The sequence below is a fragment of the Emiliania huxleyi genome, assembly GCF_000372725.1.
Source record: "Emiliania huxleyi CCMP1516 chromosome Unknown EMIHUscaffold_16, whole genome shotgun sequence".
In the NCBI taxonomy this organism is placed as follows: domain Eukaryota; phylum Haptophyta; order Isochrysidales; family Noelaerhabdaceae; genus Emiliania; species Emiliania huxleyi.
In genome coordinates, this window is record NW_005200982.1 from 652389 (window position 1) to 668581 (window position 16193).

General features: G+C 63.1%; 6 protein-coding genes across 6 annotated transcripts; 4 read left to right on the top strand and 2 right to left on the bottom strand.

Moving 5' to 3' along the window:
• Positions 1 to 185: 185 nt before the first annotated feature.
• EMIHUDRAFT_98894 (hypothetical protein) lies at positions 186 to 878 on the top strand (the record flags this gene model as incomplete). The annotated part of the gene is made up of 1 exon (XM_005785576.1): positions 186 to 878. One exon carries the CDS (start codon positions 186 to 188, stop codon positions 876 to 878), a length of 693 nt encoding a protein of 230 aa, XP_005785633.1.
• A 1108-nt stretch (positions 879 to 1986) lies between these two features.
• EMIHUDRAFT_462635 (hypothetical protein) lies at positions 1987 to 2886 on the top strand. Its single transcript, XM_005785577.1, has 2 exons — positions 1987 to 2171; positions 2291 to 2886. Exons 1-2 carry the CDS (start codon positions 2010 to 2012, stop codon positions 2720 to 2722), a joined length of 594 nt encoding a protein of 197 aa, XP_005785634.1. The 5' UTR covers positions 1987 to 2009; the 3' UTR covers positions 2723 to 2886.
• Positions 2887 to 4343: 1457 nt separating this feature from the next.
• On the bottom strand, positions 4344 to 5014 carry EMIHUDRAFT_202440 (hypothetical protein; the record flags this gene model as incomplete). Its single annotated transcript, XM_005785578.1, has 2 exons — positions 4344 to 4407; positions 4479 to 5014. 2 exons carry the CDS (start codon positions 5012 to 5014, stop codon positions 4344 to 4346), a joined length of 600 nt encoding a protein of 199 aa, XP_005785635.1.
• Positions 5015 to 6221: 1207 nt separating this feature from the next.
• Positions 6222 to 9656, top strand: EMIHUDRAFT_631906 (hypothetical protein; the record flags this gene model as incomplete). Its single annotated transcript, XM_005785658.1, has 15 exons — positions 6222 to 6240; positions 6386 to 6493; positions 6574 to 6668; positions 6832 to 6887; positions 7122 to 7596; positions 7927 to 8130; positions 8189 to 8257; positions 8431 to 8482; positions 8607 to 8648; positions 8723 to 8806; positions 8880 to 8932; positions 9045 to 9108; positions 9245 to 9322; positions 9450 to 9485; positions 9559 to 9656. The coding sequence occupies 15 exons, from the start codon at positions 6222 to 6224 to the stop codon at positions 9654 to 9656; spliced, it is 1533 nt and encodes a 510-aa protein (XP_005785715.1).
• A 792-nt stretch (positions 9657 to 10448) lies between these two features.
• EMIHUDRAFT_202442 (hypothetical protein) lies at positions 10449 to 12906 on the bottom strand (the record flags this gene model as incomplete). The annotated part of the gene is made up of 2 exons (XM_005785579.1): positions 10449 to 12529; positions 12828 to 12906. 2 exons carry the CDS (start codon positions 12904 to 12906, stop codon positions 10449 to 10451), a joined length of 2160 nt encoding a protein of 719 aa, XP_005785636.1.
• Positions 12907 to 13022: 116 nt separating this feature from the next.
• Positions 13023 to 14207, top strand: EMIHUDRAFT_202443 (hypothetical protein; the record flags this gene model as incomplete). The annotated part of the gene is made up of 1 exon (XM_005785580.1): positions 13023 to 14207. The coding sequence occupies one exon, from the start codon at positions 13023 to 13025 to the stop codon at positions 14205 to 14207; it is 1185 nt and encodes a 394-aa protein (XP_005785637.1).
• Positions 14208 to 16193: the final 1986 nt, after the last annotated feature.

Consider the following 16193-nt stretch of genomic DNA (forward strand, 5'->3'; position numbering starts at 1 on the left):
TGCGAGGTCGTCGTGACCTGCCCCTCGTCGCGCCTTGATCGCCTCCGCCCGCCGGCAACTGCGAAAACCTGAGGGGGCGGCAAGTGCGAAAAAGAATTTAAACGATGCTGGCGCACTGCCCCCTTGTCAGGATCGCGCGAGCAGCTGTTTCAATCGCGCGGCACAGCTGCCAAAAAGAATTTGCGATGCGCGTGGTGATCTCCAAAAACGGACTCTCGGCGGTCGAGCAGGCGTGCTTTTTGATCGGGGCGGCAACTGCGAAAAAGAATTTTTGCCGGGTGGCACCACAGGTCCTCGGCAACAAACTCTGCCCCTCCTGCCGCGCATTTGGGTTGACCAACGCCGACATCATCCACGACGCGCAGTGCGCCGCGCAGGCACTCAAGGCCAGGCGCGCCGTAGCGGCGAACGTCGCGAAGAAGAAGACCTTCCAGAGCGTCATCGTCGACAACAAGGTCGAGGTCGCGCGCGCAGCGGGCAAGGTCAAGGCGATGGCGGCGCGCGACGGGCTTGGCTACTGCCCAAACTTCAACCAGACCGCCCTCCCGTGCAAGACCAGCGCTCGCTGCCGCTACGCGCCGTGCGTCAACTTCGAGGCGCTCCTCCACACCGCCTTCAAGGACACCGTCTACAAGCGCATGCCGAGCGCAGTTAGGCTCGGCACGAGCCGCGGGCGGCGCGGCGGCCGCGGCCGTGGCGGCGGCGGCGGCGAGGTCAAGAGCAACAAGAAGGACTGGGCGAGCGTCGCTCGCGGAGCCGCCCGCTCCCCCTACGACGGCGGCCCACGCCTCGAGTCCAACGAGCCCTCGCTCTACGAGGGGAGCGACGAGGAGAGCTCTAGGAACGGCCATCGAGCCCTTCCCGCAGCGCAACCCTAGCAGCGCAGCGGGCAGGGCGGCTCGCGCAGCGCGCGCGATCGCGCAAGCGGCGCGCGCGAGCGAGCGAGCGAGCACACACACACACACACACACACACACACACACACACACACACACACACACACACACACACACACACACACACACACACACACACACACACACACATGGCGCATGCAACGCGTCTAAATGCTCGCCTCGCCTCACGCAAATGCGACCGTCCTCGCAGCCGACAGTCCACCGCCTGCTAAAGAAGCACTGCGACGAATGCGGCACCGGCGACGCAGGCTGGTCATGACGCAGTTATAGGGTGTTGTGTGCCGTCAGAGTGACTCTCTGTGTGTCAGGGATAGTCAGGGCCGTCCATCAGAGCTCCAGTAAGCTCGGGAGACAACCCATTAGCGCGGCTCGACCTCTTTGAGTCACTGCCTTCCCGGCGGTTTGGCTGTAGAGCCTCTACAACAATCAACAAACTCTACAGCAAAATCGCGCTCTACATCGCTCTACACACTACAGGCGACTCACATCGTCCCGCGGCGGAAGTAGAGCTCTACAGCTCTACAGCGCTCCAGAGCGCTCTACATCTCTACAGCTCTACAGCGCTCTACACTCTACATCCTCTACACCCTCCCTCAGCCTCCCGCCAGCGCCAGGCCGCGTGCCTCTGGCAGGCCACTTAAGCCCTACTGACCAACCTACGAAACAAAACCTAACAATACTTACAACAAAAATATCAAAACCTATGTACAAGCAAGCTCAATCACAAGCATCAATCAATCAGATCAGCTTGGGTGGGGAACTGGGGATAAGTGGGATACGCGGAAATTTCTTTTCCGGTGTGAAATTCCGGCGTGAAGAGAGGGAAACCGCGGTGGATCTACCTTACAAACGATCTGTGTCTTGGTTTGCCAACAACACCCAAGCTGCCGAGCACAAAAGAAACGCCGCGGGCTTATACACATTTGTGTGTGTACAACTGTATCACTGTGCATATGTACGTACTTTTTTAGCTTACTGGGAGAAAAGAGAGAGGGGGTTGTGTTCTCTAGGCCCCTAGGGGCCCTACGCGCGGCGTGAGAGCTCGGAAGCGAGCTTAGCACGGCGATCTCTCTCATATGTATCACTGTGCATATGTTCTGTTTGGCCGCCGCCTCGTACTCGCTCGCCTGGCCGACGCTGCGCGGGCCGCTGCGATACCCGAGCGCCTCGAGGTCGGCGCCTGTCCTCGCGGCGAGCAGCGGCCCGGAGCTCTCGAGACTGGTCGTCCTCTCGGAGAGGCGCTCGTCGCTCGAGGTGACGCTGCACTGCTGCCGCTCTCGCGCCCTCGCACACTCGCGCTTGTCAGTGAGAGCATCTCCGCGGCCCAGCAGGCTAGCGGTGCGAGACGCGTCGCGCACACGCACCGCTCGCAGGTGGAGGCAAGCGCCGACGAGTGCGCACAGCTCGCCGAGCGCTTTGGCTGGGCGAAGCTGAGCTGGCTCCGTGCGACGGCGACCCTCACGCGTTTCGACGCGGCGCGCCGCCGGACGCGCGTGTCCGGCAAGATGTGGGGGCAGCTCGCGCGGACGGGCGCAGATGGCGGGCGGCGTGTCCTGACAGTCGAGGCGGAGCCGTTCGAGTCGGTCTACGTCCCCGCCGGCGCCGGCGATGGCGCCGACGCCGCCATCGACTTGGAGGCAGACTTTGACGACGAGATGGGCTCGGGCGGAGAGATCGACGTCGGCGAGTGCGTTGCGCAGCACTTTTACCTGCACGTCGAAGACGGCGCGCTCGAGGAGCTCGCCGAGTGGGTGGGGTCCGGCCTCGAGGCCGACGGCACGGTGGTCTACGACTCGACGGGGTGACATTTTGTGCGGGCTGTCCCGGTGCGGCATCGTACGTGTACGGGCTGGGTAGGGACCGGGAAACGTCGCGGCGAGGGGAGCGCAGAGTGGAGAAGCCGTAACGGCGGTATATAATGGGGTGTATTCTCGGTCGCGGTGTATACACTCTACGCGATGGCGTTATAAACCCCAAACGATCAGTTTCGGAGAAGAAGGACAACCGACAAGGAGCACCACGATAAACTTGTCGTTTTTTCCCGAGATGCTCACTTTTCCGTTTTCGAGCTCCGAGTTTAGTCTCGATCTCCGGCGGCCGTTCATCAGCGGACCCACCTCGGCACGGGCGGCGGCCGCGACCGCACCTTCGCCGCCCAGAGTCCGAGCCGTCGCGGCGCTTGCAGGCGACTTTCGGCAGCCGCCGCGACCGCCGCGTTGAAAGGATGGCTGTCGCGCACCCACGGGTCGCTCGCGGCGGAGAGCTCCGCCTGCGCCGGAGGAGAGGGCCACTCATGCGCTTTGCGCGGGCGAGCAGAGACGGGCGGGGCGGCCAAGGCGAGGCGCGGAGCGGTGTGCGCGCGGCGGGTGCCAGCGGTGGTGAATAGGACAAGGGAATTGAGTGGCAAGACAAGAGGGGTGCGGCCCCGGGTCGGCTCAGGAGATACCCCCGGGGACGGTGCGACATCGGTGTGGGGCGGCCGCCGCACCTGCCTCGAGCGTCGGACGACCTCCCGCTGCACCAGCAGCAGCGCCTCGTCAAACCGGCGGCGAGAGTCGGAGGTCGAGCCTCGCGGTGCCGTTCGCTGCGCTGCGTCGGCGCGCGTGCCCACCTGGGTCGGGGAGGGCGAGGCGGCGCCGTCAGAGACAGCCCTCGTGGCGCCGCGGCCGTCCGGCGGCGGTGCGGTGCGGTGCGGGTGCAGCTCACCGTGTCCAGCCGCGGCTCGAGCGCAGCGAGTTCTCGCTCGAGCGCCGCGCGCGAGGCCGGGTCGGCGAGCGAGACTTCGGGGTGCAAGAGCGGCGGCGAGGCGGGAGATGCGGCCGGCGCGGCGGACGACGCGGCGGCGTAGAAGAGCCGCGCGGCGGAGACGTGTATTCCCGGCGGCCGCCTCGGCCCTGACGGCGCTGACGGCGGCGCGGGCGGCGGTGGCGGGAGGCTCCACCGCAGCCTGTCCTCAGCCTGGCCGAGCAGCCGCCGCAGCCGCACCGGCGTTGTCGGTAGCGACTCCGACTCCACCGCCGGGCGGCCACTGGGCCACGGCTTCCACGGCGGCATCGTGCGAGGAGGACCCGTCTCGGGCGTGGCCGGCGGCGGCGTCGCGGTGGGCTCGCCGCCGGCGACGGCACGTTTTTTGGCGTTCAACATTGGCGTTCACAGTTGTACGAGTATGAGAAGAAAATACCTCCGGGCGCTATGCGCTGGTCTGTGAGAGGTTGAGGTGCGAGCCCTGGATTCAGCGACGAGGCGGCGGCTGCCGCGCCGCGCCTCTGCCTGCACGCGAGCGCGCTGACGCTGGACCACCCCGATGGCAGAAGCGGGCGGGAGGGTGACTTTCAGAAAAAAAAATTCTGCTGGCCTCGTGCAGCAACATCAACACGCCTTGCCTTCCGGCTCGCGGCGGCGCTTGTCTGTGGCTATGGCGGGCGGTCAGGGCGGGGCCAAGAAGCTGGCGTTCGAGAGTGTTGGGCCGCCAGCATTCGACACTTTGCCCCTGTGCGTGAATGCACGTCCAGGCATACGGCTTTTGACTTGACGGAGAAGAAGTCGTTTATGCCTCCCAACATGGGGACGGTCGCATTTTCAAGGTTAACCTCAATCAATGTGACGGACATCTGCATTGCGCAGGGCTTGCGATGCGCGGACAATATCGCTTCGTACCACTGCCCAAGGCCAGTTGAGTTGCGTGGATTTATGGGGCATGCCTGAGTCAGCCGCTCCAGCATATTGCCCCACTGCGCGGCACTCGACAGCCAATGAGCAGTCGGCCGCGTGTTGAGTACAAAGTAGGCGTTGGGAAGGTAGCGCAGCAGCGTGGGGAGGTAAGTCACCTGGGGGAAGAGGCACGCCCCAGACGGCTCATAGTCTATTTGGCTGAACACGTCGAAATCACCGCAAGCCTCTCGCAGCAGGTCCGCTCCATCCGCGATAGAACTCCCTGCCACTGCCGCGACCCAACGCAGGAGACATTGGCCACAATACCCGTGACCGGGGCATGTCCAGTGCGATGACTTCCATTTATTGCAGGTGAAGAACTTTGCGATGGACTCTGTCCCGGTCTTGGGCATCCCAAGGACAATCACAAGGGGCCGACTGCTCATAGACGTTCCACTTGAGGCATTCAGAGGCGACGTCGGCGACGACAATGGTGAAATAGGCGCGAGGTTTGATCGTGGCCGCGGCTTGACGAGCGGCGATAGCTGCCGCGGCTTGACGAGCGGCGGAAGGGGTGGCGGGGGAGGCGACGGCGGCGGCGGCGGTGGCGGAGGCGGAGACGGATCCACCCGTCCTCACAATGTCGTTGAGCGGAGCCAGTGCGAGCGCGGCGGCCAAGCAGCGGCAGGCCACCAGAAGCAGCGGCGAGCTGACACGAGCGCGCTCGCTGATGCGGCGAGTACCTGGAAAACCCCGGGGGTATACCCTGGAAATTATCCAGGTATTTTGCCGGTTTCATCGGTTTCGCCTCAGATTTTGCCCCAGACCAGCTCTCAGACTCAGGGGAAACTCGAGAGTTGCCAGAATGCTGAATGGAGCTCCAAACACCCTCTGGTTTCCCTGCAAATTTCCGGAAACGAAAAGTGCTGGGGACCCTCTCGTTTCCTTTTTGGTTTCCGGAAACCTGGGTACACAGGCCAACCCTCCCTCCCTGCCGACGCCGACTTGGAATAAGGGCGGAAACCAAAAAGGAAACCAGAGTGTCCCCAGCACTTTGAGTTCCCGGAAGTTTCCATTCCTGCTCCATTCTGGCAACTCTCGAGTTTCCCCTGACGCCTGAGTCTGAGAGCTGGTTTGGGGCAAAATCTGAGGCGAAACCGAGGAAACCGGCAAACTACGCGGGTATTTTCCAGGTATACCCGGGGGTTTCCAGGTAGGTATACGCTATACCCGCAAAATACCTGGGTATTTTGCCGATTAGCGATTTGGCTGATTTGTTTGGGGCCCAAACCAGCCTCAGACTGTGCTCAGACTCGGCTCAGAGCCCGGGAAATTGATGATTTCCACGGAGTTTCCCCAGGAAACTAGAGGGTGCTGTAGGGAAACTAGCAGGAAACACAAAAGAACCAGGCAGGGTGCGAGAGAGATTTTTGAAGACCAACAAGAAATCACGAGGCGGGTGCGAGCGGAAAGGCCAAACGCCGACCCCTTGCGTGGCTGAGGCTTCTCTCGCCTATCTGCGTACACACCTCCGCCGAGCGAGGACTTTTTTGAGTTTCCGGCGTTCTTCGAATTTTTTTGCGTAAAGCGCCGCTCCGAGCTTCTGCGGCGTGTTTGTACTACGACGGTCGTCTTGCGCAAAAGCCGCGAACCATGTCTCAGATGCCGTCGAGTGCGCGCCGCCCCCCCGGCCCCGCCCGTGGGCGCCGGCCCCGCCCCGTCCGTCGCGCTGGCACCGACGCCCATTCCCCACGCCGAGCGGCGCTCTGTGACACCGACGGTGGCACGCCACTCACATGCGCCGGTTGCCCCCGCAGTGAGCAACTACAAGGCGGACGCGAAGGAGGCGGATCGCAATCGCAAGCGGCTCATGGCGCTCATCAAGCGGCCGGGCAACAACCGCTGTGCAGACTGCCCCGCGCGATGTGAGCTGCTGCCACCCGCCTGCCCACTCCCCGCCGCCTGTGTCTCACGGCCCCGCCCCCCTCGCGCCGGCAAACCGCAGTGGCGCAGAACGCGTGGGCGTCGGTTAATCTCGGCAGCTTCATCTGCTTCCAGTGCTCGGGCATCCACCGCAACCTCGGCGTGCACATCTCAAAGGCGCGCGCACTCGCCAACAGCACCTCAAAGCTCCCCCTCACCACGTCGCCACCTGCTCACCTGCGTACATGCTCCCCCTCGCCACCCCGCCACCCCACCACCACCCCACCACCGACCCTCACGATCGACCCTCACCTTCAAACCCCGCTCACCCACCACAAAGGTTCGCTCGCTCAACCTCGACTCGTGGAACGACGACTGGGTGGCGCAGATGGAGAGGCACAGATGGAGCGGAGATGGAGCCGAGATCCACCCGAGATGAAGCCTAGATGGAGCGAAAATGGAGCCGAGATAGAGCGAAGATGATGGGTCACGCAGATGCAGAGCACGCGCAGTTCGCCGCCGCGCCGCGCCGCGCGCTCTGGATGCCGAGGCGGCCGCCTATCGTTGGGTGCGCGGGGCAGCCTCGCGCCCGCGTGCAGAGACGTTCACCCTTCGACCAAATTTGCGCAGGTGGGGCAACACCAAGGCCACCGCCTACTGGGAGGCCAACATCGGGCCCAACGACCGCAAGCCGACGCTCGAGGCTCCCCAGCCGCGCAGTAGGAGTAGCAGGACAGGCAACCGGAGTTGCAAGGCCGAATGCTGTGCCGAGCAGTTGCTAGCACGCGGCGCCGCGGCTCTCGTCCGACCCGGGAGACTCCCCCACGAAGGGGAGGGCGAGCCAGGGGGGGCAGGATCGGGATGCACTTGGCGGCGACCGCCTCGAAGAGCGATTCGCCGAGGTCAGCCGGGATTTCCGCTCGGAGCGCAGCCCACACGCCGCTGCCCCGCCCGCAGGACTCGAACGCGCAGAACCACGTGCACAAGGCTTCTCCTCCGCGACAAGCACGAGACGACTGGCCCACGCGTCATGGTGCGTGACGCGCCCAGGACGTGTCCCGCACAGGCGTTCATCCGCGACAAGTATGAGAACAAGCGCTGGGCGGCGAACGGCAGCCAGGAGGAGTTCCTCGCCAATGGCGGCGGCCCCGCGCCCGCCGCGCCGCCGCCCGCCGCGCCCGCGCCGACGCCGGCGCCAACCCATGCGCCGCAGCAGCAGCCGCGGGCGCAGCCGGCCGCCGCGCGCGTGCACATCCCGGCCGCGGCACCGCCAAAGACGGATAACGGGTGAGACACGGCCCCTTCCTCCTGCCGTCGACCCCGCCTCCCACGAGCCGCCACAGGCTGCTGGGCGCCTCGCGCTCCACTTCACACGGCCATGCCAACGGCCCGCAAGTACATGGCATGTGATTTTCCCGGGACTTGTACCGCGCAGGCCGGACCTCCTCGGCGACTTCGACGCGGTCGCGCCCGCGCCGGCCGCCAACAACGGCTTTGGGGCCTTCGAGGCGACGCCGCAGCCGCAGGCGGCGGCAGCGGCGGCGCAGCAAACCAGCTTTGGCGACTTCGGCGACTTTGGCAACGGCGGAGGGCAGCCGGCGGCCCCGCAGCCCGACAAGAAGGACCGCGCCGAGGCCACGTTCGGGGCATTTCGGCTTAGATCTCGGCCGCATCTCGGCCACGACTCGGCTATGTAGGACAACATCATGGCGATGTTCGGCGGCGGCGGCGGCGGCGCGATGGGCGCCATGCAGATGGGCATGCAGGCGCGGGGCGCACTTCCAGGACACTCCCGAGACACTCCCGGTCGGGCACTCGGAGCCGGGGGGCACGTCTCGAATGTATGCGCGCTCCGACGCTCGCGCTCTGCCGCTCGCCTCGGACGCTCAGCTCTGCCGCCACGCTTGCCCTCAATTCCTCTTCCCGTCCACTTCCGTAGGGCATGTCCATGGGCGGAGGGATGCCGATGGGCGGAGGAATGGGGATGGGAGGTGCGACAAGCTCCGACTCTGCCTTTCCCCACTGGGCCCCGTTCCGCCCTCTCGCCTGCCCGCCGCCCCCCTGGCACATGCCCCGATCTGATTCGAGAGCGCAGCCGATCTGTTCGGCGTGTAGGCATGCCGCAGATGGGGATGGGCGGCGGCATGGGGATGGGCGGTGAGCTCCGCCTCCAACAGGCGCGGAAGAAGCGCCGGATGGCATCCCCAACCCCCCCCCTCCCCCGTCTGTAGGCATGCCCGGAGGCGGTATGGGCCCGATGGGAGGAATGGGCCCGATGGGAGGCGCGCCGATGGGCGGTGGCATGGGAATGGGAGGCCGCCTTGCTCCTAGGAGGGCCGATTCCAGGCGTTTTCCTTTCCCACCAGTTCTCCATTTTCCCTCTTGCAGGCATGCCGGGAGGCGGCATGGGCATGATGCAAGGCGGAATGCGACCGATGGGGGCCCCCGAAATTTCCCAAAATTTTGGCAGGGATTTGCCAAAATCCCAAAATGGTTTGAGAGAGGGGGGTGGGACCCCTTTTTTTCCCCCCCCGTTTTTGGGGGGCCCCTCAGGGGGGGGGATTCCCATGGGGGGGGGTTTTCCCCCCTCAACGGGGGGTTTTCAAAAAAAGCAGGGGTTGGGGGGCCCCCCCCCCCACCCCCCCCAAAAACCACCACCACCCCCCCCCCCCCCCCCAGTAAACAGGGGCTTTACCCACAAAACAAAGGGCCCCCCCCCCCCCCCCCCTTCTTTCGCCCCATCCCCTGCCCAGGCGGCTACGGCGGGAACCCGCAGATGCAAGGCATGCCGCAGATGCAAGGCATGGGCGGGATGCCCCAGCAGATGGGCGGTATGTTTGTAGAAGAGAAGCGACGACCAGAGAGGGGATGGGCGGGATATCCCAGGAGATGGTCGGCGCGCCTCGGTCGGGCCACAGCGCCGAGTGGTCTCACACTCCCCCCGCTTTCTGTCTGTAGGCATGCCCCAGCAGGGGACGTACGGCCAGATGGGAGGTGACTCTGCTCTGAGGAGCGTGCGCGGCCGTCTTTGCTTCTTTTCACCTCTCTCCATTCGCCCCTGCCGTAGGCATGCCGGGAGGCGGCATGGGAGGCGGCATGGGAGGCGGCATGGGGGGAGGCATGCCGCAGCAAGGCATGGGCGGCTACCCGCGCCCGCAGTGGTGAGGCGTGCGAACGCATCGCCCGGCTTCCCGTTTCGCGGTGCTTTCCACGCAGCGCGGTGATGCCGTGGTCTGCCCGCCACTCTATCGCGGTTTCCTGTCGCCGCCCCCTCCGGCGGCGCACGCTGTCGCACCGTCGCAGCGCTACTGTGGTCTAGTGTCGGCCGCCCCCGCGAGCGTCGCGTCTCCGCGTGCTTGGCTGACGTTCTCCTCGTTTGGTGTGTTGACCCGTTTGTTCCGTGGTGGCGCTGGGAGTTGCCCGTTGGGCGCGAGCGGTGCGGCGGCGGCAGTCATATCGGCCCTCGAGCGGGGAGAGAACATGTGAGGAAATGGTTTTTGGGTCGGTCTGGGCACTGGCGGAGCGTTGACGGTTGAGATGTATGTGTTGAATAATTACTCAACAAAAGAAATAAATAAAACAGAAACCCAAACGAGGGATGGGAGGTGCACAGGTGCTCGAGGAGGTGCTCGGAGGAGGTGCTCGAGAGGGAGGGAGACGTAGGACACCACGACCAGGACGCAGACGGCTGCTAGACCTGGAGTGAGCCCACCCCCCCCTAAAGCCGTACCCACGGGCCCGCCGCCCCCAGGGGCAGGAGCGGCCGAGGCGGTACCCCTGGGGTCTGAGTCTTCGGACCGGGCCGGGCCCGTTGGCGGTGTTGGCGGGGCAGGCCGGGCCTGCCGGGCCCGCCCCGGCCTGTTGGCGGGGTCGGCGGGGCCGAATTTGCAAAGTGGGGGGCCACCCCAGTTATATCCGGCGGCTTCCTAGCAGACAGCCACACGCTGCCCCGTGGCCTCACTTAGCCTCCAGCTGAAGCTCCACGAATGCGCCTCCGGCTTTGTGATCGGTCGCAGTGAGGCGAAGAAGGTACCTTCCCTTGCTCGGAGGCGTGCCGCGCACCCTCCCGTCGTCGGGGTGGACTTGGAGCCACTGCGGAAGATTGCCCCTGTCCAGGGTACCGCTAAACGTCAGGTGGTCGCCGTCCACGTCGAGGAATGTTCCGGCAGGTATAGTTAGCGTATTGGGCTGGCCAACTCGCCACGTGACGTCTGGCATGGGCGTCACCAGCAGGGGTACCTGGTTGATGTGACCCGTGTTCATCTGCCGTTTCGCGACTGCAGAAGCGTACTGCGACCCAGTATCCTCTAGCCAATCAACCAGCGCCGTTTGCAGGCGGCGAGCCTTGTCCAAGGGCACGATATCATCCTTCTCGTGTGGGTGGAGCTGCGAGAGAGGCCTCGACACGTACGGGCTGCGCAGGAGGTTGATCACCTCCGTAGGGTCATTCTGCAAGTCATACAGAGCGTCCACTCCACCCCCCGTCTCTTTTCGACCAATCATGAGCTTGAAGCGACCATCCAATGCCATGTACGCAGGCTCAACGTCGGTATCCCAGAAAGAGAAGATCACCGATCCATTGCTCTTTGTGCCCTCAATCAGCGGGCGCAGGCTCTCGCTGGTGCTGGGCGCGAGCCCAGGAAGACCGAGATAATCGGTGATGGTACCGAATAGCGCCATGTTAGACACAGGCTCGCTCACGACCTTGCCAGCAGGTATCACGCCGGGCAGTCGCATGATCAGCGGGATGTGTACTGACCCCTCATAGAAAATATTCTTGGACTGCATGTGGTGGTCTCCGAGCATCTCGCCGTGGTCCGAGACGTAGATGACAAGTGTGCGGGATGCCAGATTCAACTGGTCGAGTCGGCTCAGCAGTTCGCCCACCATCTTGTCGTTCTGTGCAATCATGCCGTAATAGTTCGAGGTTTGCTGCCGCACTTGAGCCTCGTCGCCAGACGGCGAGCGCGGATGATGCGGATGATGGTAGGGAGAAGCGGTCTTGGGGTCTTCCACAGTGGTCGGGTCCGGAATGGAGCCGCTCGGGTACATGCCGTAGAATGGATAGGGAGTGATGAACGGTGGATGCGGGGCGTCAAATGACACTGTCAGGGCAAATGGCACGCCCTTCAGTCTGTCGAGGGCTGCCATGGCGTCGTCGAGAGTGAGTGCACTGTAGCTGTGGTTGGCAGAGAGAGCAAGACGGCCATTTACATTCTGCTGAGGGGATTTGGGAACTTTGTCTGCGTGTCCTTGCCTGATCAAGTGATTCGACAGCGCAAGAAGAGATTTGTTGAAGGCCTGCTCGTATCGGAGATCAGCCACATCTGCCCAGTACGGCCGCCGATAACAGGAATCCAACAGTTGGCCCGGCAGCAGCTGCTGCAGGGGCTCATGCAAGTCGAGGTAAGACCTGTACGTATCAGTGAGCGATTGAATGCCTTTTGGTGGGTTTGACGGGCCTTTGCCATTCATCCATTGCACAGGCTGGCTGTAGTACGTCTTGTCATGCTCGTCCCGCGTATACTGATAGGGAGAGTGGTACTTGCCTTTGTATTCGCCACTCCAGCCGCTTTCGAGGAGCACGCGGTCGTAGGTCATCCGGCGAGGAGCTGTGGTAAGGTCCCCGTTGCCTCGTACTTTGGTCTGCTCAGGACTTTGGCCGGCCAACATGCTGGTTCGGGACGGGGCGCAAATTGGGCAGACGGTGTAGGCCTTGGTGAAGTGCGCACCGTCCCTGGCAAGCTGATCCAAATTCGGCGTATGGATTATGGTGTTGCCGGCCTCACCCAGGCAGTCCCAGCGATGCTGGTCAGATATGATCATCAGCAGATTCAACTTGTCTGCCGTCTTGGGCTTCCATCGCGTGGCTCCCGTGAGAGGGGTTTTCGGTATCTGTGGCTGCTCGAAGGCAATGCGCCTGCCAACGCCAACCATTCCAGAGTGCGGGTAGAACTCGCGGACCGAGTCCCGATACGTGATCGCAACGTCGTTGCCAGCGGTCTGGTTGTATTCTGCGCAATTGCTGTCGCCGAAGCCTGGGCGGGTGAACGGCGTCTGCACGAGCGTGCACGGCCCCACTTCCGCGGCCGCTCTAATTTTAGATCTGGGCAGCCAGATAGAGAGTCGTTCGTATGCAGTCCTCCTTCCTCTGGGAATGTGACGACTTTTAGCTACTGGGAGACAAGGGAGAGGGAGGCGCGATTTCTAGGCCCTTGGGGGCCCTACCAATCAGCGCAGTCGGAGAAGCCGGTGAACGAATCTTCGGAGAGGATGGGGCAGTCATCACTGCCGCGCTCACTGGGTTGGAATGTACGTAAGAGCTACTACATACACATGAAGTTATCCGAAACGCAAAGTGCGCGTCTCCAAGCCCGCGAAGCGCAAGCCCGCAGAGACGCCCACGTGCAACCATCGACTGCAGAGAGCCCGATCGAGTTGGAGGCTCACTACCGCAACCGAACATTTGAAATGCCCGGCCCACACCTTTCAAACAGAGATTGTCGGTGCATCAACTTGGACCATCCACAAATGGCCAGCGCTCGACGGGTCGAAGGGAAAGGAGTGGGTGCCATCAAGCCAGCATCGCTGTTCAACACAAGTGAAGAATACGTGTACACGCAGGCTGCCGTCGCGGCACTGCGATCGTTGGCAATCGAACCAGACCACGCCCCGTTTGCCTTGACGCTGTCACTTCACAGTCCACATGGACCGCCGGAGACGTTCGAACAGTTCATTTCGGCCTACCCCGTCTTGCTCGATTGGATGTCGGGATCCGAAAAAGTGGCTGGAGTCACCATGGAAGAGATTGGCACCGCATTATACCACGCCCAAGTTTCGCAATCGGATTTTCTGTTCGGCCTCCTCCTGGAGGCCCTGGGAGAGCTGAAATTACGGCAGAGTACACTGGTCCTATTCTTCAGCGACCATGGCGCTACGTGGACTCCTGAGCAGGTGACTGGAAACCACTACAAAGGGGGTGTGATGGACAAGACGGACTTCCACAATCACTTCGCAGAGAGAGTGCGCAAGGTTCCCCTCATCTTGAGTTGGCCGGGAGTGATTCGAAGTGAGCAGGTCGTCAGCGCGCCCGTCTCCTTGATGGACGTCCACTCAACCATTCTTGCCGGCGTGAGGTTGGCGCTCGACGGAACAACAACTCGTTCAACACCAGAAGTGCATAGCCACGGGACGTCTTTGTGGCCCTTGATAGCATTGGTCAATGACCAACGCACCGCAAAGGACAAGCTACACAACCAAACCAGCTTGTTCGTCTATGGCAGGCACTCACTTAGCCCATTCAAGCCGATTTGGCCGGCGATCATCAACCCAATGTTTATGGCGCGCCGGGCGCAACACAAGCTAGTTTGCGACTACCCACACGTTCCCGGTGCAAATGAAGTGATCGTCGATGGCCAGCACATCCCAGTGCAGCAAAAGTGGTTCTGCACGGGGTGGGGAGACCGACAGCACCGACCGTTGCACGCTACCCCCAATGGCCACTGCATTGATGCAAGGGGCTTCAGAGGCACCCCGTGCTTTCTCTTCCTCTGCAAGACATCCGACGAACCATGTGTGCTGGTTGACAATCGGGTCAATGATAAACGGCACATGCACGATCGTGTTGCAACGCGTCTTGACCGAGACGCTCAGATGGCTTGGGAGCATTACACTGCGTGCAATCAATCGCCATTCCCCGATGAGGGCTTCCGATGATGCCAGAAGTAGCAACTGTCTGAGTACATTGTTGCCGTTTTGAATGTCACTCATCGACAGCTCATCGACTGTGATTTTGTGTGAGCTCTGTGTCTTGAGCTAACAACGTACCTAAGTCCTAACACTCATACGACAGCGGCACAAACAGGCAGACGGATCACTGTGCGTGCCTCCATCGGCGCGCGACGGCGCGGCGGGGGCTTCCACCCCTCCCTACTCGCGGCGCGCTCCTCAATGTGTGTGCATAGACACGTGTTACGATGTGTGCTGCGCGCGCGCGCGTGTGGAGGGGATCGATGTGGGTGGGATCTCGAGACTTGGAAGACGGACACGTCCCAAGGCGCGCGCGGCGGCACAAATACGTTAAGCGGTGACCCACACTATCGGAATGCGCAATGACGGTTCGCTCTCTGTGCGGGACGGGCGGTGTCATACAACAAAAACGCCCCGCGCGCGCGCTCTCCCTCTCTCACGTCTCAGTGGTCGTCGCCGGCGCCGCCGCCGGGAGGGCTACGAGTACGACAATGTGAATGTGCGATCTGGTCCTCACACGGCACACGGGGATGACCCGTCTCCTCCAGATCGAGACGGACTCCGAGATCGGCCAAGCAAATAATAATCACAGTGCAGGCCGGGGGGGCCCGCCCCCCAGAGACGGTTGCTTCCCCCAGGATTAGTCTTCTCTAAACTGAGGGGACGAACTAAGGGCGGCTGGGCGGGGCTGCGGCCGGAGCTAGCATGGCTCGTCAGAGCCGAGACCCCGGCGAGGCGGCGCTCCGATGGGCGGCTACCTAGCCAGTCGCGAGGTTCTAACCGCTGCAGATCGGCGACAAATAAACTATGGTCTATGCCAGCGGGAGATATTCGGCAGATGTGTGTATCTCCCGATCTCATCCCGGTGATGGACACGTGCGTGCGTCCCTTCTTGTGTTGCGTTTCGGACGTCCCTTCGTTGTGTTCTCCCCGTCCGCCAGCGAGACGCTCAGTTGCTGGGGCGGCCGCAGTCTTCTATGACGGCTTTATGTGCAGGCCCTGACTTTTCTTGTAAGCCTCGTTGATGCGGGGCGCAAGTCTAGTCAGCTGCCTTCGGGCCCCTTCTCGCCTTCGGGCACACGCACTCTCACGCGCCGAGCCACGCGCGGCCGGCCACTCTCATGCCCTTCTCCACGCACACCGCGTGAAATCCGCTCGTACGTCCCCGCGCGCACGCAAACACACGCGCAGCGCAAATTTGCCTGTGCCATGTGCGTCTGCCCTGTGCTGGCGCCCCATGGCTGTCCCGCACTAGCCACGCGCCTCTCGCACCACCAGAGCCAGACGCACGACCACTCACGCCGCGACGCGCGCGCGCGCGCCTTTTGCCAGGCGCCTGCACACTGCATCAGGCACCATGCCGTACCAGAGCGCGCCGCGCCCGGCACGACGCAGCTCCACCGCGCGAGGCGCGCGCGGCGGCACGCCGCGCGCGGCGGCCGCCGCGCACACGCCCCGCCACCCGACCAGATCTGCTGCACAGCCTGCTAGCAGGCCTGCTGGACACTCAACACACACGCACGCTCGCGCCGCCCGATCACTGCGCGGCTGACAGCACCCCGCGACAGCCCCGTTCCACCAGGCGAGGCGCGCGTGGCACGTCGCGCGCGCTCCCGGGCGGCTCGGCCAGGAATGCTTCACCCCTCATGCCTGTGCACTCCTGTGCAACAATACACTTACACACGCCCGCGCGGCTCACGCACTGCGCGACCGCCCGCGCCCTGAGAAAACAGCAGCTTACAACACAAGTGAGCACCCAGCTAGCAGCCCGCACGACGCAGCTTGCGCCCTCGCACGCCTGCACCTTAGCCAGCCATGCATGGCCTGCACCTTCTTCGCTTCTTCCACAAAAAAGAAAACCGAAAAAGAGAAAAACATCCCGCATAGACAAATATCTCCCGAGCTCTCGACCTGTCAAAAGAAAACACTCCTTTGGAAACGAATGAAGGCGTA